The sequence below is a fragment of the Heptranchias perlo genome, chromosome 25, assembly GCF_035084215.1.
Source record: "Heptranchias perlo isolate sHepPer1 chromosome 25, sHepPer1.hap1, whole genome shotgun sequence".
Lineage (NCBI taxonomy): Eukaryota > Metazoa > Chordata > Chondrichthyes > Hexanchiformes > Hexanchidae > Heptranchias > Heptranchias perlo.
This window is the reverse complement of record NC_090349.1, coordinates 11,171,215-11,197,718: the sequence shown is the minus strand read 5'-3', so window position 1 is coordinate 11,197,718 and position 26,504 is coordinate 11,171,215. Positions and strand designations below refer to the sequence as shown.

The following is a 26,504-nucleotide window of genomic DNA, read 5'->3' as shown; positions in this document are numbered from 1 at the left end:
AATAAGATCATGGCTGATCTGATCCTGACCTCAAATCTAAATTCATGTCCAATTTCCTGCCTGCTCCCCGTAACCCCTAATTCCCTTTACTTCTAGGAAACTGTCTATTTCTGTTTTAAATTTATTTAATGATGTAGCTTCCACAGCTTCCTGGGGCAGCAAATTCCACAGACCTACTACCCTCTGAGTGAAGAAGTTTCTCCTCATCTCAGTTTTCAAAGAGCAGCCCCTTATTCTAAGATTATGCCCCCTAGTTCCAGTTTCACCCATCCTTGGGAACATCCTTACCGCATCCACCCGATCAAGCCCCTTCACAATCTTATATGTTTCAATAAGATCGCCTCTCATTCTACTGAACTCCAATGAGTAGAGTCCCAATCTACTCAACCTCTCCTCATATGTCCGCCCCCTCATCCCCAGGATTAACCGGGTGAACCTTCTTTGTACTGCCTCGAGAGCAAGTATGCCTTTTCTTAAGTATGGACACCAAAACTGTATGCAGTGTTCCAAGTGCGGTCTCACCAATACCTCCCTGTTTTTATATTCTATCCCCCGAGCAATAAAAGCCAACATTCCGTTGGCCTTCTTGATCACCTGCATACTAACTTTATGATTTTCTTGCACTAGGACCCCCAGATCCCTTTGTACTGCAGTACTTTCCAGTTTCTCACCATTAAGATAATAACTTGCTCTCTGATTTTTCCTGCCAAAGTGCATAACCTCACATTTTCCAATATTGTATTGCATCTGCCAAATCTCCGCCCACTCACCCAGCCTGTCTATATCCCCTTGTAGGTTTTTTATGTCCTCCTCACTCTCTACTTTCCTTCCCATCTTTGTATCATCTGCAAACTTCGATATGTTACACTCAGTCCCCTCCTCCAAATCGTTAATATAGATTGTAAAGAGTTGGGAACCCAGCACCGACCCCTGCGGAACACCACTGGCCACTGGTTGCCAGTCCGAGAATGAACCATTTATCCCAACTCTCTGCTTCCTGTTAGATAACCAATCCTCCACCCATGCCAGAATATTACCCCCAATCCAGTGATTCTTTATCTTGAGCGATAATCTTTTATGTGCACCTTGTCGAATGCCTTCTGGAAGTCTAAATACACTACGTCCACTGGTTCCCCTTTATCCACCCTGTACGTTATGTCCTCAAAGAACTCAAGCAAATTTGTCAGACATGACTTCCCCTTCATAAAGCCATGCTGACTTTGTCCTATTAAGTTATGTTTATCTAAATGTTCCGTTACTGTCTCCTTAATAATAGACTCCAAAATTTTACCCACCACAGATGTTAGGCTAACTGGTCTATAATTTCCAGCCTTCTGCCTACTACCCTTTTTAAATAAGGGTGTTACATTAGCAGTTTTCCAATCTGCCGGGACCTTTGCTGAGTCCAGAGAATTTTGGAAAATTATTACCAAAGCATCCACAATCCCTACTGCCACTTCCCTCAAGACCCTAGGATGTAAGCCATCAGGTCCAGGGGATTTATCCGCCTTGAGTCCCATTATTTTACTGAGTACCAATTCCTTAGTGAGTTTAATCGTATTTAGCTCCTCCCCCCCTGGAGCCCCCTGTTTGTCCAGTGTTGGGATATTCTTAGTGTCCTCTACCGTAAAGACTGAAACAAAATATCTGTTCAGCATTTTTGCCATCTGCATGTTTCCCACCTTTAATTTCCCGGTCTCATCCTCTAAGGGACCTACGTTTGCCTTAGCCACCCTTTTTCTTTTTATATAACTGTAGAAACTCTTGCTATCTGTTTTTATATTTTTTGCTAATTTATTTTCATAATCTATCTTCCCGTTCTTAATCAATCCTTTAGTTACTTTTTGCTGTCTTTTGAAGACTTCCCAATCTTCTATCCTCCCACTAAGTTTGGCTACCTTATATGTCCTTGTTTTTAGTCGGATACTATCCTTAATTTCTTTACTTAGCCACGGATGGCTGTCATTTCTTTTACACCCTTTTTTCCTCAGTGGAATATATATTTTTTGAAAGTTGTAAAATAACTCCTTAAATGAACACCACTGTTCATGTACCGTCTTACCCTTTAATCTATTTTCCCAGTCCACTTTAATCAATTCCGCTCTCATACCATCATAGTCTCCTTTATTCAAGCTCAGTACGCTTGTTTGAGAACCAACCTTCTCACCCTCTAATTGGACATGGAATGTAACCATGTTATGGTCACTCATTCCAAGGGGATCCTTAACTAGGACATTATTAATTAATCCTGGCTCATTACACAGGATCAGGTCCAAGGTTGCTTACCCCCTTGTAGGATCAGTTACATACTGCTCAAGAAATCCATCCCTAATACACTCAATAAACTCTTTCTCAAGGCAGCCCTGCCCAATTTGATTTGATCAGTTAATATGATAGTTAAAACCCCCCATAATTATAGCTGTTCCCTTATTACATGCCCCGACTATTTCCTGATTAATACTCCTTCCAGCAGAGTTGCAACTATTCGGAGGCCTATATACTACGCCCACTCGTGTTTTTTCCCCTTATTATTCCTTATCTTTACCCAAACTGTTTCATTATCCTGATCCTTTGTCCCAATATAATTTCTCTGTATTACAGTGATTCCTTCCTTTATTAGCATAGCCACCCCACCTCCCCTTCCTTCCTGCCTGTCCTTCCTGATTGTTAAATACCCTGGCATATTTAATTCCCAGTCGTTGTCACCTTGCAGCCATGTTTCTGTAATGGCCACAAGATTATACCCATACGTAGTTATTTGTGCCGTTAACTTGTCCATTTTGTTACGAATGCTACGTGCATTCAGATAAAGAACTTTCAAATATGTTTTGTGACACTTAGTTCCTGCTTTTTCCTTTTTTAACACATTACCTTCTGTCCCTTCCTGACACGCTTTTCTCTGTCTCCCTGCTCAGGTTCCCAGCTCAAGGACTGCTGCTCCTTTCTTTTCCTCCTATCCGTGGCAATGTGCAACAAGCATAACAGGAGGTAGCCAACAGAGTGAATGCAGTTTCCCATGTCCCACAGGTCTTGGGAGTAGATGAGAAAGAATTTCACTGGGTTGAGGAAGCGTGCCAATGTACGGTTGAATAAAAGCGTGCCAACCCAAATGAAATGAATGCCTGCACTGTGCAAGCACCAAACCCTGAATCTCCAAAACAATGCAACATCAACACTGCAGCCCGGAAAGCACGGCCTCACATCCAGCACCCTCAAACTACCCTGTCTGTACAGCTTCAGCTGCATCTTGGTGCCTGACAAAGAGAAAGGCTTCCTTTACATCACGTAACTGTTGCATGTTTTTGCCACCAAGTCTGTATGGCACCTCCAACTACTTGCATGCTGTATATTGATCCCTTCGCATAAGCTGGAATGTAAACTGGGCTTTGGGGTGTACTACATGAAGGCCTCTGTTTCATAGAATTACATAGAATCTACAGCACAGAAACAGACCATTCAGCCTAACTGGTCAATGCCAGCGATTAAGCTCCACACGAGCCTCCTCCCACCTCTCTTCATCTAACCTTATCAGCATATCCTTCTACTCCTTTCTCCCTCATGTGCTTCCCCTGAAATGCATCTATGCTATCCGCCTCAACTACTCCTTGTGGTAGTGTGTTCTACATTCTTACCACTCTTTGGGTGAAGTGTCGCCTGAATTCCCTATTGGATTTACTGGTAACCATCTTATATTGACCCCTAGTTTTGGTCTTCCCCACAAGTGGAAACATCAGAAGTATGCTTGAGAGAGAGCCAACACTGCTGGCGATCCAGCCAACTCCCCCGCCTTGAAGAGGTCAGCTGACAAACACCGTGGCCCCAAAATTCTACGAGGGGGTGTTTTCCAGATCTCCTACTGTAACTTCGGCAGGAGATAGGCAGAAGTTCCAGAGGAACATGGAAAATGGTTAAAAATGGCAGTTTAGTCCATTTCCCCAGGGGTCTCCCACTGAGGTTATAGCGGAAGAACCGGAACAGAATTCCCAGGCTTGTTAATTTTAGAAACCTTGTCGGGACTATAGAGCAGAACCCCACCTGAGCTGACCAATGAGCTCTGTCTCCATGCGCCAGCTGCATATTCCAGCAGAATTCTAGTAGAGGCATGAATCTCATTGTATTTCGACTCTGCTTCTTTTTGGAAGTTTCCTGACTGGTAATAGCTAGGGTTCTGAATACCCTTCTATTCCTTACTCCCTCATGTGCTTATCTAGCTTCCCCCACTCCAGAGACTTGAGCACAAATCTAGGCTGACACTCCAGTGCAGTACTGAGGGAGTGCTGCACTGTCGGAGATGCTGTCTTTTGGATGAGACGTTAAATGGAGGTCCCATCTGCCCTCTCAGGTGGATGCAAAAGATCCAACGGCATTATTTTGAAGAGCAGGGGATTTCTCCCTGGTGTCCTGGCCAATATTTATCCCTCAACCAACATCAGGAAAAAAAAATTATCTGGCCGTTATTTCGTTGCTGTTTGTGAGTCCTTTCTGTGCGCAAGTTGGCTGCTGCGTTTCCTACATTATAACAGTGACTACAATTCAAAAGTACTTCATTGGTTGTGAAGTAATTTAGGATGTCCTGAGGTTGTGAAAGGTGCGATATAAATGCAAGTTTTTTTCTTTTCTTTATGTATGCCATGGGCTTGATGGCTACATGGTGCCTACACTTTAGAGAAGCCTGCCCTGTCTGGTGAAAGTGCTGTGCCCTCTCATGCTGTTCCCTTTTTCCCACTGCCAAAACAAGGCTTCTACTACCTGCTTGATGCATCAGTGGACTAAAGTTTGACTACTGTGGCAAATATCAGTGTTACACAGAATTTTACAGCACAGAAACAGGCCATTCAGCCCAACAGGTTTATGTCTGTGTTTATGCTCCACACAAGCCTCCTCCCACCTTTCATTTCACCCTGTAAATATATTCTTCTACTCCTTTCTCCCCCATGAACTTATTTAGCTTCCCCTTCAATGCATCTATGCTATTCGCCTCAACCACTCCTTGTGGAAGCGAATTCCACATTCTCACCACTCTGAGTAATGAAGTTTCTCCTAAATTCCTTATTGGATTTATTAGAGACTATCTTATACTTATGGCCCCTAGTTTTGGGCTCCCCCACAAATGGAAATATCTTCTCTAAGTCTACCCTATCGAACCCCCTATAACTTTAAAGGCCGCTATCAGGTCACCTCTCAGTCTACTCTTTGTGAGAAAAGAGCCCCAAGTCTGTTCAATCTTTCCTGATAGTTATAACCTCTCAGTTCTTTAACAAAGGTGCAGGAACTGAGAGACCTGGGGGTTCACATACACAAATCTTTGAAGGTGGCAGGACTAGGTGATAAAGCTGTTAAAAAACCATATGGGGTCTTTGGCTTTATAAGTAGAGGCATAGAGTACAAAAGCAAGGAAGTTATGCTAAACCTTTATAAATCACTGGTTAGACCTGAGTTAGAGTATTATGTCCACTTCTGGGCATCATACATTAGAAAGGACATCAAGGTCATGGAGAGGGTGCAGAGGAGATGTATTAGAATGGTATCAGGATGAGAGCTTTCAGTTAACTGGAGAGATTAGAGAAGCTGGGATTGTTCTCCTTACAATAGAGAAGGTTAAGGGGAGATTTAATAAAGGTGTTCAAAATTATGAGGGGTTTTGATAGAGCAGATAGGGAGAAACTGTTTCACTGGCAGGAGGGTCAGTAACCAGAGGACACAGATTTAAAATATTTGGCAAAAAAAGCCAGGGGAGTGATGAGAATTTTTTCCACTCAACAAATTGTTATGATCTGGAATGCACTGCCTGAAAGGGTGGTCATGATGTGGAGATTTTTTATAAATGCGTAGGCTTCGAGGAGTTCCTGACATTTACCTGAGGAAGGAGGAAGCCTCCGAAAGCTTGTAAATTTCAAATAAAATCGTTGGACTATAACTTGGTGTTGTAAAATTGTTTGCAATTGAAAGGGTGGTGGAAGCAGATTCAACAATAACTTTAAAAAGGGAATTGGATCTCTACTTAAAAAGAAAAATTTGCAGGGCTATGGGGAAAGAGGGGTTGGACTAATTGGTAGCTCTTTCAGAGAGCCAGCACAGACACAATGGGCTGAATGGCCACCTTCTGTGATATGTGATTCTATGAAGTATCATCCTTGTAAATCTTTTTTGCACTTTCTCCAGTTCTTCTATATCCTCTTTGACCTGAAAGGATCCAGTTGCTATGGTGATCTTTGCAGCAACATTATTAAAAAAACAGATTATCTGGTCAGTATCGCATTGCTGTTTGTGGGACCTTGCTGTGCACAAAGTGGCTGCCGCGTTTCCTACATTACAACAATGACTACACTTCAAAAGTACTTCATTGGCTGTAAAGCGCTTTGGGATGTCCTGAGGTCGTGAAAGGCGCTATATAAATGAAAGTTCTTTCTCTTCTTTCTTCTCCATGGAAGCCAATGACAGGCCCAGTGGAATAAACAGACTGAGCAATGCAGCTCGAGTCCTGGTTTTCAGTTGCTGCAGCAGCAGTGCTGCAGCTACAGACCGATGCGGAAGTCATCCTGGGTGAGCAAAAATACACCAACAAACCACAGAAAGAACTAATGCAAAAGCAACAATGTAGAAACAGCAGTATGGAAAGACAGACAATGCAGCAAATTCCTCATTGCTTTAAAACTTGGGCCAAAAGATTGTTGGCAATCAGTTCGGAAGCCCAGAAGCATCCATTTACAGGCGAGCCGCATTCCAAGAGTGAAGGGGTCTGAATAGGGGCCTATTTTAATGGATTTGTATGAAATTCAGGGAGCTGTATTGAGGCTCAGGCACATTTTCAGCATGGCCTTCAAAAACCACAAATCATTTGTGTTGCGAAACGCCAAAACCAACGATATTGAGGCTCTGGCCTACTTGCCCAATTTCACGATACATCCGCATGGGTCTACTCCCCGAGGACACCATCGGTGAACCGTCCCTACCAACGCAATGAAAAAAATCAAAAAGAAAAAGATTCTCTCGGTTTGGACTCCAAGCTCCAAATAAATCTGTTCCATTTTCAGACACCTCTCACACTGTTGTGGTGAGTAATCACAAAGACTGGATTATTTTAACAGTGACTATTTGTGGGTGTGATTAACAACCATGCAATACTGTGTAAAAAGTACCAAGTGTCTACAAAACACTTCTAGCCCACAGAACACAACTATAATTAGATACCCATTTGCTGCAGTTGTTCATTAAACCTCCCTGGAATAATCACACCAATAAAGTACTGAAAGATTATCAAACAGCATTATTTGGTTATTACAGTAGCAGGCTCTAGGGCACGCAGCACTGTGAAAGATGTAGTCCAAAATAAGCAGTCTCTCAGACATTATTATTATTATTATTGTTATTATTAAAGGGGCAATCCATTGAAAACAAGGTCCACGGTGTTCCGCTTGAGTTAGGCCAGGTTTCCAGTGCAACTTGGAAAGATTTAGGCGTGAAATTCAGCGGGAACCAATACACTGACTCCCCACTCACCCAAATCCATTGACTCTCCTCTCACCCAAGCCCACCGATTCCTCTCTCGCCCAAACTCACAGACTCCCCTCTTGCCCAAACCCACAGATTCCCTGCTAATGGATATCTCCTGTTACTGTCGCAACTATGGGTTGTTAATCCATCAATAATAACCTCCGCTTGATTCTAGCCCGAGTGGTTATAAAATAGCAAGTTTAATAGATTGACTTGCAACAGAGTTGCACTACAGTTGTCTTCAACATTACATTCAACAGTTATTATAGTTATAATACAACTGTCTACAGATTACATTAACGACAAGCAATCAATACAACCTGACCTGTCCGCGTATCCAGGTAGATCAGACCTGACCACCGTGGACCACCTGTGGCAGTGGACTTCCGACCATTCCCTTGAGAGCTCTAACCTTTTGGAGGGAGCATGCCCTATCCTTATGCTATTCGGCTGCGTTGTTCTGTATGTAAGCACCGCTGGTCTTATCTCCTGTTCGTAAACCATCCTACTGTGCTAACTCTCCAAAAACCACCAAGGATTGTTTAATGTCTTAGTGTTTACATAGCTTTTTACTGTTATCAGGCCTTAGTATGTTTATACTAGGTTTGGACACAGTGTCTCATGAAACTTACTGTTTCTCACTGTTTTAATGCCTCAGCACTCTTTCAATAACCTCTTGGACTTCTGTAGGTTATGTGGACCTGTGCCCTCCTATATTCTATGCTTGTTTTAAACCATATTCTTACACTCCCCTCTCGCCATTTAACATTTAAATGCCCCAAAAACTTGGATGCCAAATTCGGAAACGCTCTGTTACAGCAGGCATCAGAAGCCTCCTGCAGTCAATCTCCAACCCTATCCCAGGCAGACAGCCTGGTCACAATTATGCAAGTGACCCAGAAGTCAAAAACATTGGCTGGAGTCAGGGGCACATCTTTCTAATACTGCCCCCATGAACAGTACAGAAGGAGCCTATTACCCTTTTACCCTTTGTAATACTATCACGTACAGTACAGGATAAGGAGCTTATTACTCCTTTTCCCCTTGTAATATTGCCATGTACAGTACAGCATGGAGTTTTTTTAACCCTTTACTCCTGACAATGCTGCCCCTGTATAAATCAGTCTTGTATCTGCCACAAGCTGTGGATATGGGTAAAATAGTATCTGAATTACAGTCAGAAAAAGCAATGCCTTCACTTACATTGATCATAGCATTGGAGGTGATGCGGAAGAGGGTGGCTCGCTCGTTGACTGCTTTAATCTTTTCTCCACTCTCAGCTGGTAGCTTCAGGTTCTCAAGCTCACTCAGGGATCTCTGAAGGGCCGCCCCATGCTTAGCGATAAGGTCATTGCACTGGCTCAGGTCTTCAAGCTTGCTGGCCAGAGTCCTCAGGGTGCTGTGCAGCTCGCTCTTATCAGACTGCGAGGTTGGCTCCTCATCACCAGAGTCATCTGTGGAAGGAACAACAGTTTCCATGGTTACAGGACTGCCCGTACCACTCAGGACACATGCAAAACAGGAACGAGAGAGACAGGTCAGATCAGCAGTGCGTTTCAGGGCTGCTGATTTTAAAGTCTGGTTGCTAAATGCTCCCCGCTTTTAATTCACTCATATCAAATTTCTTCCATAAAGATACATCAGCTCTGTTGTGGGGCAGCACATTGAGTATCTACTGAGTGAAAAGGTCAACAGAGGCTCAAGAAAAACATTTGTTTTTGGCATTCCTGCCTCTTTATTAAAGGGGCAGAGTGTTCACGAAAAGGTGTTTGGCATCATAGAATCATACAGCACAGAATTCCAGAGCTTAGGGCCTTGATGGCTGAAGGCATGGCTGCCAATGGCGGAGCGAAGGAAGTGGGGGATGCGCAAGCGGCCAGAGTTGAAGGAATGCAGAGTTCTTGGAGTGTTGTAGGACTGAAGGAGGTTACAGAGATAGGGAGGGGCGAGGCCGTGGAGGGATTTGAACACGAGGATAACAATTTTAAATTTGAAGCATTGCCAGACCAGGAACCAAGGTAGGTCAGCGAGCAAAGGAGTGATGGGTGAGTGGGGCTTGGTGCGAGTTAGGATACGGGCAGCTGAGTTTTGGATGAGCTCAAGTTTATCAGCCAATCTTCTCCATTCCTTTGCGGAAACATCTGCCCTTCGTTTGGCGTCTTGTGCTGATGGCACCACCCAGAACAGGAACCTGCCACCTGAACAATTGTGGGGGGAGGAAGGAGGTAAACCTGTGTTCCATTTCTCTCTGGTACAGTAGATCAAGGCATGAAGGCACTGCACCACCCCTTCAATACCTGCTAACAACTTGCATTATTATGGTTACTAAACACCATGAGATATTGTTTTAAACTTCAGCACATTTTCAACAGTTCGAAAATAATAATTCCACCAACTGAGAGAATGGATTTAATATTTATGGGCATCTGATTACTTAAATGCTGAGCCTGTGGACATTTCACTCGAGTCATTACAATATTTGCAGATGACTTGCTTATCGTTGCAACTTTCAAAGCTATTGTGATTTTAAAGAGTCATCTGGCATTCTAAGACAGAGATTGAAGTTAACCAGTGCCAAATCGCGCTCACGCACATGCGCACATACACCATGTGCATCTCATAGGCAGCTTCTATACATGTGGATTGTCCTGGAGTCTCCAGGAATTAAAGATTAATCTCCTGGACACTGCCGTGAGCAACATGGGAGAAAAATCATCAGGTCATTAAAAAAGGTTTTTTTCCATTTTTTTGAACACTTTTTTAAAGTTATAAAGATATTGGAGGAGAGAAAAAAGGCTGTTTGGGCGGGGCAGTTGAAGGCAGGAATTCATGTGATGAAACCTCCAGGAATAAATCAAACGAGAATTGGTAGCCCTATGTTGTACATGTACAGTAGACACCAGGTAAAAAGGAATAATTCCCTCCCGCCTGGTACTATGCAGCTTAAGAGTGCACCCATCGCCATGCAATCATTCTGGGTGTAACCAGGTGACGTTCACTGAACTACACAGGAAAGAGTAAACGGTTGAGTCAGTGTTAGGATGGGAGTGTGTGTAGTTTTATCTGAACTGTGTGCTATTTCTGTGTCACAGACCTAGTCTCATTTGTCATGTTAATTAACAGAAGCAATGTGAAAATTCATTCTGCAATCATGCCATGCTGCAATCAGAGTCAAGCATCCCGTAACATGAAAATTCATAAAAATTTCAATTACTTTCTTCAAAAATTTCAATATTTGATGATGATAAATGGCTCCTTGCATAGTCGATGAGCTCCTGAGTGGCTGAGGTGAGGTAGAGCTGAGCACAACATTCAGTGACCTGAATCTTAATGGCGCAAAAAGCCATTCATCTGCCAAACTTTGTGAGCTAAGATTTAGAATTCTAGGCAATGGATCAAAAATACCAACAGTGATTGACACAGGCATTATAGTGCGTATAGGGACAATCAGTCCCCGTACACTCCTGGGCTACACACACTAGCCCCATCTATCACTGTAATGTGTATAGGATCAGATAATTTACCCATACATACTCCTGGGCTACACATGCTAGCCCCTTCTATCATGGTCCAAACGTTCATTACCCTGAGCACAGAACACCATTATGTTTGTTGAAAATGAGCATCTTAATGTCCAAATAACCAGCAATACAAAGATGGCAGGCAGTGGCTCCACACCAGCATTTGCATTTCCCACGGTTTACCAGAACCATCGATAGTTGGGCAAAACCAGACCAATGCAAAATTTAGTAAAGGAAACATGACAGCACAATTGCTACTGTTTAGGTGGTAGACGTCTCCAACTCAGTTTCTGTGCAAGTTAACAGGTGTGTTTCACTGCCACTTCCTCCACACACACAGAGTTTCATTTACTCTGTTAAAGCTGGATCAGATGCAGTCCACAGAGGTGTCTGGATTTGCGAAGCCCATTTTCTCTGTTTCTTAGAAACCAGCAGTATAAGGTGCATCGATCCGCACACACACAGCCTCAGTTCTTTATATCCAGTAATCCTCTTACCGCAGTCTAGAGGTCACGGGACAGCTCATCAACACAGGATTAGGGAGAGTGTTCTGTCGCACATTCGCATGTTTTTGCAAATTTCCAACTTTAAAATGGAAATTTACAAAGTGGTGACTTGTACTTCACATTGAAACTAAAATGGAGTGATGCTGGGAGTGGAGGCGCGTTCAGGTGATTTATGACAAGCTCCACCCTCAGGGCTGGAGAGCATTACACACAGTCTGGTCACTCTGATTGTGCACTATGGACACAGGAACCCACGATCAACAGGGAAATGAACGGAAATAAATTACTGTGAATCTGGTACGTTTTAAAAAAAAATTTAGGCGGGGTGGGGGGGGGGAAATGGTGTGTTTTTCGGTATTTTTACTTCCTGATATTTATAAGGATTTTGCATCGATTTGAGGGAGTGAAGGTTGACACTGAAAGGGACGAGCAGGTATGTCCGTCTCCAACAAGCCCGGCCGAGGCCTCACGGTGCTAGCTTGTCCCATCAGCTGCGACAGTGAACTCAATCGTCCTTTCTACTGACCTGAAGTCTAACGCCACAGGCAGCTTCTACCAGCACTGGGTATCACTGGCCGGCTGCAAAGGTCAGCCAAGGAGGAAAGCTGAAGGGGTAAAGGGCGGGGTTTACTGATTTTTCACTTAACCTTAACCCTAACCCTAACGCAGCACAATGTCACACAGGGAGGCCAATACATGGTCTGTCGTATAATAAGGATGGACAAGTGATTCTACATGCTATTTCCATCAGAAAGCGATGCTATAAATTTCTGATACACAGCAAATTCATACTAAACCAATTTCTCATTGGCTCAAATGGTACAGAGAATGGTTGCTGAGTGTGACGCCATGAGCACTGGGGTCGAACTGAACATCAGCTTACTTACTGAGAAAGGGTCTCTGCTGCCTCCCAGGCCGGCCCCCAATATCGCTGCTGCCTCCCAGGCCGGCCCCTTCCCAGTGATCTCCCCAATCCCGACTTGTGCAAAAAGCTTGTCCAAGTGACGTTGAGTGGAGCAGGTTGCCTGCCCACACTCTCGGTGCACAGCAGGGACCAGCGGTGAACTGAAAGCCAAGAGTAAAAAAATACGTTTCTGTTACAGCTTCCTGCGGCATAGAGGCAGCAAACATATCCTCGTCGAAGGGCAATATTAAAACCGATCGGAGACATCGACCACTCTAGAGATAGACTGGGAACACAGACAGACATTTCTAAAGCAACGTGTTGGCTTTTTTTTTTAAAAACAGAAAACTCTCCAATTCATCTGAAGAATATTCGTCATAGTATTTGAAGTATGATCTTGAGAAGGATTTTCACCGTGTTTGATACTTCCAAAGGTCTGAGAGGAGGTTTTCTGGATATTTGGGAAGATTATGGTGGACCAGCATTCACACCTGGGTTCTACAGCAAACCCAAGACTGTCAAAGACAGCAGCTCTGTAAATCAACAACTAATGTTTTGTTAGGTAAAGTATACTGGAATAGCTTTACTCTGAAGTGTCTTTGAAAGGGGTTTCTGGTTTGATGGATGTGCCATCTGTCTGCAGGTGAAACGGTGCCAAGCAGCTGCTTCAAGACGAGTGATCAAACTGAATCAAGCTTACTGCTGTGAATTAAATGTCGGACTGGGAGAGAAAGGAGGGTGTAGGAAGAACAGAAAGTAAGGGCTTTGGGTGCTGCCTTGAGCAGAAAGGTGTACATTTGTCTTTACCCAGAGAGCGGTGAGAATGTGGAACTTGCTAGCACATGGAGTAGTTGAGGAGAGGGGTGATCGGATAGAGGTCTTTAAAGTAATAAAAGTGTTTGACAGGATAGACGTAGAGAAAATGTTTTCACTACTGGGGTACTACAAAACTAGAGGTCATCAATATAAGATAGTCACTAATAAATCCAATAGGGAATTCAGGAGAAACTTCTTTACTCAGAGTGGTTAGAATGTGGAACTCGCTACCACATGGAGTAGTTGAAGCGACCAGCATAGATGCATTTAAGGGGGAGTAAGAAAGATACATGAGGGAGAAAGGAATAGAAGGATATGCTGATGGGGTTTGATGAAGTAGGGTGGGAGGAAGCTCTGGTGGAGCATAAACACCGGCATGGACCAGTTGGGCCAAATTACCTGTTTCTGTGCTGTAGATTCTGTGTAGTTCTTACTGCATTGGCCTCAACACCATCCCCATTTCTCACTCAGGCATTTTTATGATTTATTTTTGGTCTTATCAAGGTGAAAGATATCAGTACTGCATGTCAACAGTTCGGGCCAAGTCAGATCAACAGCAAGCAAGAAGTTGAGTATTACAAACTGCTCAGCTGGATGTAGCGGTCACAGTACAGAGCCAAGACCTCAATTAGTGTCCTTCTCTCAGATGTGGCTGAACCTGTAGAACATGCCAGCCCCAGGAGTTGTTGGTCTGTAGGAGACGACAGGAGAATTCTAAACAATCTGATTCCCACCAGCTATTGCAGAGGCTTGCCCGACTAAAAGTAGTTCAGTTCTCTTGACCTTCGAACTTACCCATCAGGAACCTACTACCAGAACTGTCAATACACCCCCTCCACCACTGGCGGGCCACGGTGCAATGTGTGCAATTTACACTGGATGCACTGCAGCAACTCACCAAGGATACGGTGAGGTGGGAGTGACTGCCCTTGACATCAAGGCAGCATTTGACAGAGTGTGGCACCAAGGAGCCCTAGTAAAATTGAAGTCAATGGGAATCAGGGGAAAATTCTCCAGTGGCTGGAGTCATATCTCGCACAAAGGAAGATGGTAGTGGTTGTTGGAGTCCAATCATCTCAGCCCCAGGACATTGCTGCAGGAGTTCCTCAGGACAGTATCCTAGACCAAACCATCTTCAGCTGCTTCATCAATGACCTTCCCTCCATCATAAGGTCAGAAGTAGGGATGTTCGCTGATGATTGGACTGAACACTGTGTGCATTCACAACATCCAGGCTTGGGCTGATAAGTGGCAAGTAACATTTGCGCCAGACAAGTGCCAGGCAATGACCATCTCCAACAAGCGAGTGTGTAACCACCTCCCCTTGACATTCAACAGCATTACCATCGCCGAATCCCCCACCATCAACTTCCTGGGGGTCACCATTGACCAGAAACTTAACTGGACCAGCCATATAAATACTGTGGCTACAAGAGCAGGTCAGAGGCTGGGTATTCTGCGGCGAGTGACTCACCTCCTGACTCCCCATAGCCTTTCCACCATCTACAAGGCACAAGTCAGGAGTTCCTTCATCGTCGCTGGGTCAAAATCCTGGAACTCCCTACCTAACAGCACTGTGGTAGAACCTTCACCGCACAGACTGCAGCGGTTCAAGGCAGCAGCTCACCACCACCTTCTCAAGGGCAATTAGGGATGGGCAATAAATGCTGGCCTTGCCAGTGATACCCACATCCCATGAATGAATAAAAGAAATTTTGACAACACCTCCCAAACCGGCGACCTCCACCACCTAGAAGGACAAGGGCAGCAGGTGCATGGGAACACTGTCACCTCCAACTTCCCCTCCAAGTCACACACCATCCCGACTTGGACATATATTGCCCATTCCTTCATCGTCGCTGGGTCAAAATCCGTAACGGCATTGTGGGAGCATTTTCAACTCACAGACTGCACGGTTGTCCCCTGTACGTCCCAAATTTTTCTGAATCCCAAACTTGTCCAGTTACACCCTGGTATAAAACTGCACTGCATATGTGAAAAGGCAGAGTTGAGAGTGGTGGATATCTCTCCAATGGCACGTGTACACAAACAATGAGTATGGAGGTGCATTTTGGATTGCAGGTGGATTTTTTCCCCCCCCCCATTCATTTTCAGGATGTGAGCATCGCTGGCAAGGCTGGCATTTATTGCCCAACCCTAGTTGCCCTTGAGAAGGTGATGGTGGGTATTTTTCTTGAACCAATGCAGTCCGTGTCGCAGACAAAAGTTGCTGTGGAAAAAAAGGTTACCAGCCAGGGGCGGGGGCTTTTAAGATATAATTACAACAGTGACTACACTCCAAAAGTACTTAATTGGCTGTAAAACATTTGGGACATTCTGAGGTTGTGAAAGGAGCTATATAAGTGCAAGTCCTTTTCTATAAGTAAAATAACTTCCATTGCAAGCAAGTGACAAGCAAATTTGTTGCACGATTCCGTTATCTAAAGGAATGATGAGCTGGTGGTGCTGCGGAGCAAGGTGGTGGCCACAATCTCCCACTCTGCTGAGATACTGATTACTCGCTGTGGGGAGGCAGCAAGCAAGAGGCCAGACACACGCCCACAGGAAGGGAATTGTAACCAGAGTCACCAGCCACTCTCATACACCGCCCACAGTCTCGGTCACCTGCCTGCAGTCACTGGATGGTCCAAGCAGGTGAGGAAATGGTGGGGGAGGGAAAGAGGAACAACAGGAGAAAAGTGGGTTCACAGCCTCAGCATAAAAAGAAACCACAATGAGGATATAACTGAAAAATCACCATGAGGTCAATCTGGTAGAGGAGAATAAATTGCCCATTTCCCCATGCGATGATGAGACTTTGAAATTAGGTCATCATGGCTCCTTTATCTGAAGGATATGAAACCTTAGGTTAAAAAATGTAAAGCATCGTAACTTAATATGACAGTAAGGAACTGGGATTAAAAATTGTTGGTTGGGGAAAAGGTTACCAGGAGCCAGAGTGTTAAATGGTTGCCATGAAGATACAAACCTTGCAGAGGACACTTATTTATAGAAATGCGACGCAGTTTAATCCGCACGGATCAGTGCTCACTGTAAATAGGTCGCAACAAAATTGTTGTCAGACAGAGAGGGTGAAGAACATTACCTGTGCAGCACGAAGCATCTCAGAGCTTGGCTGTGAGGAGCTGAGGCGAGTCTCACTTCAGCAGTGATAGACAGGGCCCCCATAGTAATCTGCTCCAGTTGTCTGACCCCTACCATGTACAGTTAATCAGACCTGTCAACTCTCTCACTTGGAGTGAGACTCTTGCTGTACAAAAATGTGACCTAAAGTTCACTACAGCTCCATGGGTTTGCATTCGGTCTCACTTTGATCATAGACCGCGTGATAAATTGAAACCTTCAACAATCCCCCTCTCTATATATGTCTACGTAATATATGCTGGCCACAACTTTCTCCAGTAATCAAAGTGCAACTGTCAGGCTGACATGTCAGCCATGGCTCAATTGGTAGCACTCTCGCCTGAGTCAGAAAGTTGAGTTCAAGTCCCACTCTAGAGGCTTGAGCACAAAATCTAGGCTGACACTCCCAGTGCAGTACTGAGGGAGTGCTGCACTATCAGAGGTGTCGTCTTTCGGATGATACGTTAAACTGAGGCCCTGTCTGCCCTCAGGTGGATGCAAAAGATCCCACGGCACCATTTCGAAGAAAAGCAGGGGAGTTCTCCCCAGTGTCCTGGCCAATATTTATCCCTCAACCAACATCACTAAGAACAGAGGATCTGGTCATTATCACATGGCTGTTAGTGGGACCTTGCTGTGCACAAAATTGGCACATTACAACAGTGACTACACTACAAAAGTACTTAATTGGCTGTAAAGCGCTTTGGGACATCCTGAGGTCATGAAAGGTGCCATGTAAATGCAAGTCTATCAAGTCTGTCTTTTCAAATTATTCCACGATAATCTCGCAGTAATATGTCACAATTATTAAATTTTCATGTACATGTCATCAAGAAAAACATGCACATGGGCACTAACCATCTTCACTGGTATTTGGAACACAGAAAGAAAGCCCAAACTGACCAAAAATCTCTCAATAGATTATAACAATGTATTACAGTCAAAGATGTTTGGCTAGAATCTAATCCAGGAGTTCCAGTGACCATCATAAACCACTTAAAGTTCAACTCTGTAGCTCCTGATACCATCTACAGCCCCCAATGAAATTAGCAGCTCAATCTTTTAATTATCATACAATATATTTTATAACAAGAATTAATTTTCCAAGTTTGGGTTGAGTTTTCTGGTTGACTTAAGTTTGAGATTCCGTTTCAGAAGACCAATTCAAGAATGTACAGCACAGAAACAGGCCATTCGACCCATCAGTTCCTTGCCGGTGTTTATGCTTCACTTGAGCCTCCTCCCACCCTTCATCTAACCCTATCAACATATCCTTCTATTCCCTTCTCCCTTTAAAATGAATCTAGTGCTATTAGCCTCAACTACTTGTGGTAGCAAGTTCCACATTCTTACCACTCTCTGGATGAAGAAGTTTCTCCTGAATTCCCTATTGGATTTATTAGTGACTATCTCATATTTACGGCCCCTAGTTTTTGTCTCCCTCTCAAGTGGAAACATCTTCTCTATGTCGGCCCTATCAAACCCTTTCACAATCTTAAAGGCCTCTATCAGGTCACCCCTCAGCCTTCCCTTTTCTAGAGAAAAGAGCCCCAGCCTATTCAATCTTTCCTGATAGGTATAGCCTCTCATTTATGGTATCAGCCTAGTAAATCTTTTTTGCATCTTTGCCAGTGCCTCTTTTTATAGTGCGGAGATCAGAACTGTTCACAGTACTCCAAGTGTGGTCTAACCAAGGTTCTGTACAAGTTTAGTATAACTTCTCTGCTTTTCAATTCTATCACTTTAGTGTCTTTTTTTAAAAAATGGTCTTATTAACCCGTTTCACTACTTCCAGTGATTTGTGTATCTGTACCTCTAAATCCCTCTGCTCCTCTACCCTGTTTAGACTCTTACTTTCCAAGGAGTATGTGGCCTGCTTATTATTTCTACCAAAATGTACCACCTTACACTTACCTATATTAAATTCATTTGCCAGTTACACACCCATTCTGCAAGTTTATTAATGTCTTCCTGTATTTTGTCGCAGTCCTCCTCAGTATTAACTATACCCTGAATTTGGTGTTGTCCACAAATTTTGAAATTGACTTCCGATTCCCGAGTCCAAATCATTTATGTAAAGGGTGAACAACAGTGGTCCCAGCTCCAATCCCTGTGGAAAACCACTTCCAACCTTTTGCCAGTTTGAGTAGCTACCCTTAATCCCTACTCTCTGTTTTCTGTTTTGTAGCCAGCTTGCTGTTCATTCTACTATTTGTCCCCTGACCCCACATGCTCTGACCTTAGTCATGAGTCTACTATGTGGCACCTTATCAAATCCAAGTGTTGATCAATCTTTGTGTGAAGAACTTCTTTTTGACATCTTTCCTAACTTGCCCTTCAACCAGTTTTAGCCTATGTCCCCTTATTCTAGCGTCTTGGTTTACCTTGGGCCAGATTTACCTTATATATAGTGTTTAATATTTGTACACTTCTAAGGTCAGTCATCACCTCCCAAGGAGCAAACATTCCAGTTTCTCATCATTCCTCAACTCGATCCTTTGACGCCAGGGATCAGGTTTGTGGATGTGATCTCTGCTACAGGGACATCACCGCCCACGTATTGGAACCCATGTAGGGGAAAAAAAAAACTTTCCTAAAACCAGAGTGGATCAGGATTTAGTCTCTTCGAAATGGATGGAAGAAATGCATTTGTACAGAGAGCCAGCATAAAGTCATTCTTTTCAGCACTGTTCTTAAGGAGCCTCAAAGGAGTTTGCTCGAATACAGTTACAAATCAGTTTTTTTTAAAAGAGATACTGAAACAAAGCTCTTCAAATTCCCTGTATTAATTGATTAAAAAAACATGTAACCTTTTCATGACTGATTTGAGCTCTCAGAATTGTCACCAGCTGCCCCTGAAAACTTATTTCTTTCTCTCTGCTCTCTGTAGAATGATGGTTAAAGATCACGAGCCTTCAATTTAGTTCCTGCTGCTGTTGGCAACATCCTCTCTTTATAACTCTAGGAAATTAATTGCTTGCTTATTTTTTTTTTTAAAAAGGTATCTGGTTTCATTCCAGGAGGCTGGTTCTATCTGACTAACTCGAGCCCAGGAGTAAAGAATCATTAATGCTAGGATTATTTGGCACACGACAAGAATTCTTCACTGCAGATCAGCAAAATGGAATTTCAGAGTCTGTGCAAATCCGTGCGAATCAATTTCTGTTGATTATTCCTCATTCCGCTCCTTTCCATGGCTGCCCCAGGGAGAAACAACACAGTTACTAAGATTCTAGATTTTGGTAAGGCTAACTTTAACAGGATGAGAGAGAGAGACTGACAGCAAATCTATTATCGGGTAAAACTACAGATCAACAGTGGGAGGTGTTCAAAAATGAATTTAGCTTAATACAGGACCAGCTTGTACCCCAAAGAGGCAAAAGCTCTACTTACCAAATACAACAGCCATCGTCGACAAGAGGTGAGAGATAACATAAAGCTAAAGGAAAGAGCATACAAAAGGGCAAAGAATAGCGTAGATCCAGGGAACTGGGAGAGATATAAAGAACAGCAAAGGAAGACAAAAAAAATAGTAAGAGCTGCAAAAAGGGAATATGAAAAGAAACTTGCGAGGGATATCCAGATTAATACAAAAAGTTTTTACAATTATATTAGAAGAGAAAGGGTAGTCAAGGGTAATGTAGGCCCTTTAAAAACAGTTGTGGGTAATATTGCAAATGAAAATAAGAAAATGGCAGACTTGTTGAATAATTACTTTGTGTCAGTTTTCACAATAAAGAGGATAATATACCTGACATTCTAGGGAAACTAATAATGAATCAAGGACTGGAACTCAATAAAGTTAACATAAGCAAGAAAACAGTATTAGAAAAAATAATGGTACTAAAGACTGACAAATCCCCAGGACCTGATGGTTTCCACCTCAGGGTTTTAAAAGGAAGGAGGTGAGGAAATTGCAGATGCTTTAGTCATAATCCTCCAAAGCTCTCTCGATTCAGGAATTGTCCCTTTAGAAAATTGCAAATGTAACTCCGTCACTTAAGAAAGGTGAGAAACGAGGAAATTCTAGACCTGTTAGTCTAACATCTGTTGTGGGGAAGTTATTGGAATCTATAATTAAGGACAAAGTGACTGAGCACTTAGAGAAATTTGAACTGATTAGAGAGAGCCAACATGGATATGTAAAAGGCAGGTCATGTCTGATGAACCGAATTGAATTTTTTGAGGAAGTAACTAAAGTAGTAGACAGGGGAATGTCTATGGTTGTCATTTATATGGACTTCCAGAAAGCATTTGATAAGGTTCCACGTAAGAGACTGTTAGCTAAAATTAAAGCTCATAGAATTGAAGGCAAATTATTGACCTGGTTAGGAGATTGGTTAGGTGGTAGAAGACAGAGAGTAGGGATAATGGGTTGGAAGTGACTAGTGGTGTCCCACAGGGATCTGTGCTGGGGCCTCAACTATTCACTATATTTATTAATGATTTAGATAACACAATAGAGAGCCATATATCGAAGTTTGCCGATGACACAAAGGTTGGTGGCATAGTAAGTAGTGTAGATGGGAGCATAAAATTACAAAGAGGCATTGATAGATTAAGTCAGCGGGAAAAACTGTGGCAGATGGATTTCAACACAGGCAAGTGTGAGGTCACCCATTTTGCACCAAAATGGTGAAAAGCCAGGAACAGTGGAGGTCCAAAGAGATTTAGGGGTCTATGTACACAGATCACTAAAATGTGGTGGTCACCGTACAAAAAATAATCAAAAAAGCTAATGGAATGTTAGCCTTTATATCTAGAGGGCTGGAATATAAAGGTGAGGAAGTTTTGCTACAGCTATACAAAGCCTTGGTTAGACCACATCTGGAGTGCACTGCACCTTAGAAAGGATATATTGGCCTTGGAAGGAGTGCAGTGCAGATTCACCTGAATTTTACCAGGGCTCCAAGGGTTAAATTATGAGGAGAGATTACATAAACCAGGCTTGTATTCCCTGGAATATAGAAGGTTAAAGGGTGATTTGACTGAGGTTTTTAGGATTTTTAAACAAACTGATAGGGTAGAGAGAAACCTTTTCCAGCCAGTGGGGGAGTCTAGGCCAAGGGACATTACCTTAAAATCAAAGCCAGGCCATTCAGGAGAGAAGTTAGGAAACACTTCTTCACGCAATGGGTGGTACAAGTGTGGAACTCTCCCACAAAAAGCGTAGATGCTAGCTCAATTAATCATTTTAAATCGGAGATCAATAGATTTTTGCTAAGTAAGGGTATTAAGGGAAATGGAGCCAAGGCGGGTAAATGGAGCTAGGATACAGATCAGCCATGATCTCATTGAATGGCGGAACAGGTTCAAGGGCCGAATGGCCTACTCCTGTTCCTATGTCTCCCTCTAACAGTCAATCTGAACTTCAATGCCAGCTCTGTGGTGACATCATGTGTAACGAGAACAAAGCATTGTATTGATCCATAACATCTCAACTCAGTCAGACTGTTTACATTGAATTATAATCTTGATGCCCTGTCCTGATGATTTCAGTGCTGCCAATCATACTCTAACCCAATACAGGGTGAGCACAAACTGGGATTAATATCCAAGGATAAGAGGGATAATCCTCCTTTCTCAACGCACTCACTCTTAGCTGGCGGTCTCTATGGAGGAGGAGGGCAATGATTTCAATCAGCATCCAATCAAGCAAAGATAAGGTTGAGAAAGCTTACACTGCAGATGTGGGGAGAGACCTCATATTCCCCTTTAATCAACTGCCATAAAATCAACAAAATGGACACATGCCACCCCTACAGGTCAGCATTGTGGAAACCCAACTGCAGCTTCACTCGTGACCACACCTTTGCTGAAGTGTGGCATCATGCTCATTACACATTTTGATCGTAATTCATATTCAACACACCCATCATCACACCCTCCTCAGTAGATTCTCTCTCAGGACTCGTTACCATAGCAACAATGCACCATCAGGCGAGAAGGCTCAAATTTACAGATCCCGGCACCACTTCAGCACATTGAACCCCCGTACCTCAATCACAAAAACACGCTCAGTCAGAAAATCTGTATTGAGCCACTCCTCCTTACTACGGGCACCACAGACTGAGGAGTGGGATAGCAGGCGCTGTGGCAGCTACCTTCATTGCAGGATTTCGGTGAGGTATAACGGTGGGTGCGCGAATGTCTACCTCAGCCTGTGAATAACACCCAGTAGTACAGTTATGGAACCCGTCCTTTGAAACATGGGTTGCGTCTGCGATCTGCGTGACAACATAATGGGTCAGATCTTGCTGGAGCGGGGCAGCTCGCGGCATAGTTAGACTTCCTCCTACACTCTTCAGCTCGAAAATGTTTCGCGCCATAACTTGCTGGAAGCGCAAGCTGATAACGGCGTCGTGAGGACAACGGGGCATCTGGGACCTTAGTGAACAGTGGGACCAACAGTACATCTCCTTAATCAATGAGATTTAAGGATTGAGAAAGAAGCAGGGGAACAACAGAGGAAGGTGAATTACAGTCAAAACAGGTACAGAAAGAGAAATAAAGAGAGGGAAAGAAAGATTGGATTAAGAGAGAGAGAAAAAAAGAGACAAAGGAAAAGTAAGAAAAAAATGTAAAAAAATTTAATATTTTAAAAACCTCTAACAATTGACTACTTGCAGGAATGAGACTGAACAGTTTAAATTGCTCCCCCATACTGGACCAGAGAAGTTGATTGGCATTGCATTAACAATTATCACTTAATTACCAGCCTTAACTTTCTGCGGCGAGTTTAATGGGAAATTAATGTGCAAATCGAGCAAGTTCTTAAAAATAACGGGGAGGCTAAGGGCGGGTTGCCGTTTGTGCAAAGCAAACGGCAGAGCGGCGTAAATCAACCAGCAAATTTTAGATATTCTCAACTCACGGCGTATCTGTTAATCTCCTGAACTTGCTGGTCGATTTTCAATTTTCACATTAATAACGCCATGCGTCATTAACACGCTGTTATTTTTCCAGCAAGATCCGGCCTAATGATGCACCAGAGGTAGCAGTGAGAGCAATCTGACGTGCTGAGTTAAGAGTACTGCGCAACCTTAAAGTATATTGGCTTAAGGTAGTTTTTTCCCCCAAAGGTTTCAACTGACAAGTGTTCAACCCTAGTCCCTTTTATACACATATGAACTCAGCACAAAATATTTTGTACTGAGTTAATATAATAATTTACATTCCTACAGTGCTCTTCACGTAACTTTATAAGACAGAAAAAGATGCTTTTACTGTAAGCTATGTTGCTCAATGTCTCTTCCCTATAAAAATCCTTTTCAGTTGTTTCCAACAAAACTCTGAGTTTTCGCTGCCAGACACACTGAGTGATGCTTCCCTTTTGAGCATTATTAAATCTCATTAAATGTCTCCAATAAAGGAGAAGGACTTTGTTGTTGATTTGTGAATTATTAGGGTGAAAAACACTGACCTTAAGACTGGCAGCTTTGCCTTCCAATTATTTATAATTGGCTCATCTAGTATTACCATGATGACTAATGCAATGGGAGTTAAGGCCCTCGCCAAAAGGGAGCTGTGCCCCACACTCAACAAATCGCTCGATTTCCTCCCGCTAAAAATAGCAGGTCATAACGATCAGATGCATTTGGTTACATTTGTCAACAAAACAGTTATCATAGAAAAATAATGGTGCTCATCCTAGCTCAGAAAGCACAGCAAAGGGAAAGCATTATGCAGCTAAAGATGGAGCTCAATTAGAGAGGCAGACAAACAAGGATCTGTCCCAGGATTATTTAAATTCAACTTTGACAAAAGATCAAGGACATGTGCAAGAGGGAGGAAGTTGAAAATGAAAATAATGGTGCTCATCCTAGCTCAGACTGGAAAGAGTCAAAGAAATGTAAGATAAAGTGAATCACATACAGAAGAGGTGACAGGGCTCCTCAATGGGCCAGTTGGTCAGTGCACTACTCAGTGTTGTACAGACCAAGGAGGATAGACCAGACAAATTCAATCCCTGGTTGGTGCTGGTTTGGGTTAGGGACAGGAAAATAATCCAGCTACTGTTCCCACTCCTGATTGCTATCCATGACCTATGTTGGAAATTAAGTATGCGTGCAGTCTTTCCTCAACTCAGCTGTGATGTTCACCACAGTTGAAAAGTCCATTGTCACTCACTGAGCGAACACATGAAGAATTGCTGCAGCTTCTTAGAGTACATTTACACTATAAGTCAGTGCGATTACATAGTTAGTCTCAGAATAACAAGCTTCTAGCACACATCCACTACCACTAGGCTAATTTCAAGATTGCACACATCGAGCAAGCATGTACAGTATCACAACAGTATGAGGATTGTGACCTTTCAGCAAGCATGTACAGTACCATTACATAGCCAGCGTCAGCATCATGAGCTCTAAGTGAACATGCTAGCAGTCGCAGGTGGTATACAATGGCAGCCCAAAGTAACTGCCCCTCTTATTTTTTCTTCTTCCCTCCAGGGGAGCACCTGGTTTCTGCTCAGCAGCTTCCTGTGACAGTATGGCCAAGTGGGAAATCAATATGGAAGCATGGCAAAATGTGTCTTCTGCCATCGGAATCCAGTACTGGAATCCCACTGGCCAATTATTTTTGATAAGCCTTCACTGGCATCTAAGCATTAACTTGAGACCTTTTTCAGTCGGAATGATAAGGCTGTTTTGTAGATATAAAAAGTTCTCGTGAAGCAAAAGAGAATTAATTGCTCAAATTACATGCTAAACCCATAAATAATGTGATTGCGCTGATTGTTTATTCGTGATCTTGGCAGGGTTACAACCGCCTGGAGGTAATTATTTACGACAGCCTGTTTATGTAATTAAAAAGGCAGAGTTACAGCAGATGAAGGAACTTTCAAAACTCTTTGCCATGTTTATCTACATACAAACAACGGTGGGGAAATAAGAAAGCCCCATTCAACCATGTTCCTCCCACGCTACAGTCCCTGATTACCCAACTCCCTCAATCTCCTGGGAGGCAGCTAACTGCAGACTAAACCTCAAACTCCTCTCGCAGCCCCAATAGGAATTAAATAAACAGCACGGTGTCAATCTGACTTTTTAACAAGTTTAAATCAAAAAATACCCATTAAATAACACAAACATTTTCTAACTGATTTTAATGAAATAAACATTGAAACAAATATATAAATTATGACTGCCGCTGACTACAAAGTTTCAAGCGGCACTTACTCACCAATAACCTGCTCACCGATGCTCAGTTTGAGTTCCGCCAGGACCACTCGGCTCCAGACCTCATTACAGCCTTGGTCCAAACATGGACAAAAGAGCTGAATTCCAGAGGTGAGGTGAGAGTGACTGCCCTTGATATCAAGGCAACATTTGACCGAGTGTGGCACCAAGGAGCCCTAGTAAAATTGAAGTCAATGGGAATTGGGGAAAACTCTCCAGTGGCTGGAGTCATACCTTGCACAAAGGAAGATGGTAGTGGTTGTTGGAAGCCAATCATCTCAGTCCCTGGGCATTGCTGCAGGAGTTCCTCAGGGCAGTGTCCTCGGCCCAACCATCTTCAGCTGCTTCATCAATGACCTTCCCTCCATCATAAGGTCAGAAATGGGGATGTTCGCTGATGATTGCACAGTGTTCAGTTCCATTCGCAACCCCTCAAATAATGAAGCAGTCCGAGCCCGCATGCAGCAAGTCCTGGACAACATCCAGGCTTGGGCTCATAAGTGGCAAGTAACATTCGCGCCAGATAAGTGCCAGGCAATAACCATCTCCAACAAGAGAGAGTCTAACCACCTCCCCTTGACATTGAATGGCATTACCATCGCCAAATCCCCCATCAACATCCTGGGGGTCACCATTGACCAGAAACTTAACTGGACCAGCCATATAAATACTGTGGCTACAACAGCAGGTCAGAGGCTGGGTATTCTGCGGCAAGTGACTCACCTCCTGACTCCCCAAAGCTTTTCTACCATCTACAAGGCACAAGTCAGGAGTGTGATGGAATACTCTCCACTTGCTTGGATGAGTGCAGATCCAACAACACTCAAGAAGCTCGACACCATCCAGGACAAAGCAGCCCGCTTGATTGGCACCCCATCCACCACCCTAAACATTCACTCCCTTCACCACCGGCGCACAGTGGCTGCAGTGTGTACCA

General features: G+C 43.4%; 1 protein-coding gene across 8 annotated transcripts in view; it reads right to left on the bottom strand.

Moving 5' to 3' along the window:
• LOC137342013 (oxysterol-binding protein 2-like) overlaps window positions 1-26,504 on the bottom strand; it is a 286,909-nt gene that overhangs the window by 110,669 nt on the left and 149,736 nt on the right. For all 8 annotated transcript variants that reach the window (XM_068005597.1, XM_068005599.1, XM_068005598.1 and 5 more), the window contains one exon: window positions 8,698-8,948. In XM_068005597.1, coding sequence (XP_067861698.1) covers window positions 8,698-8,948 — 251 coding nt within the window. The remainder of the gene's footprint in view (window positions 1-8,697; window positions 8,949-26,504) is intronic.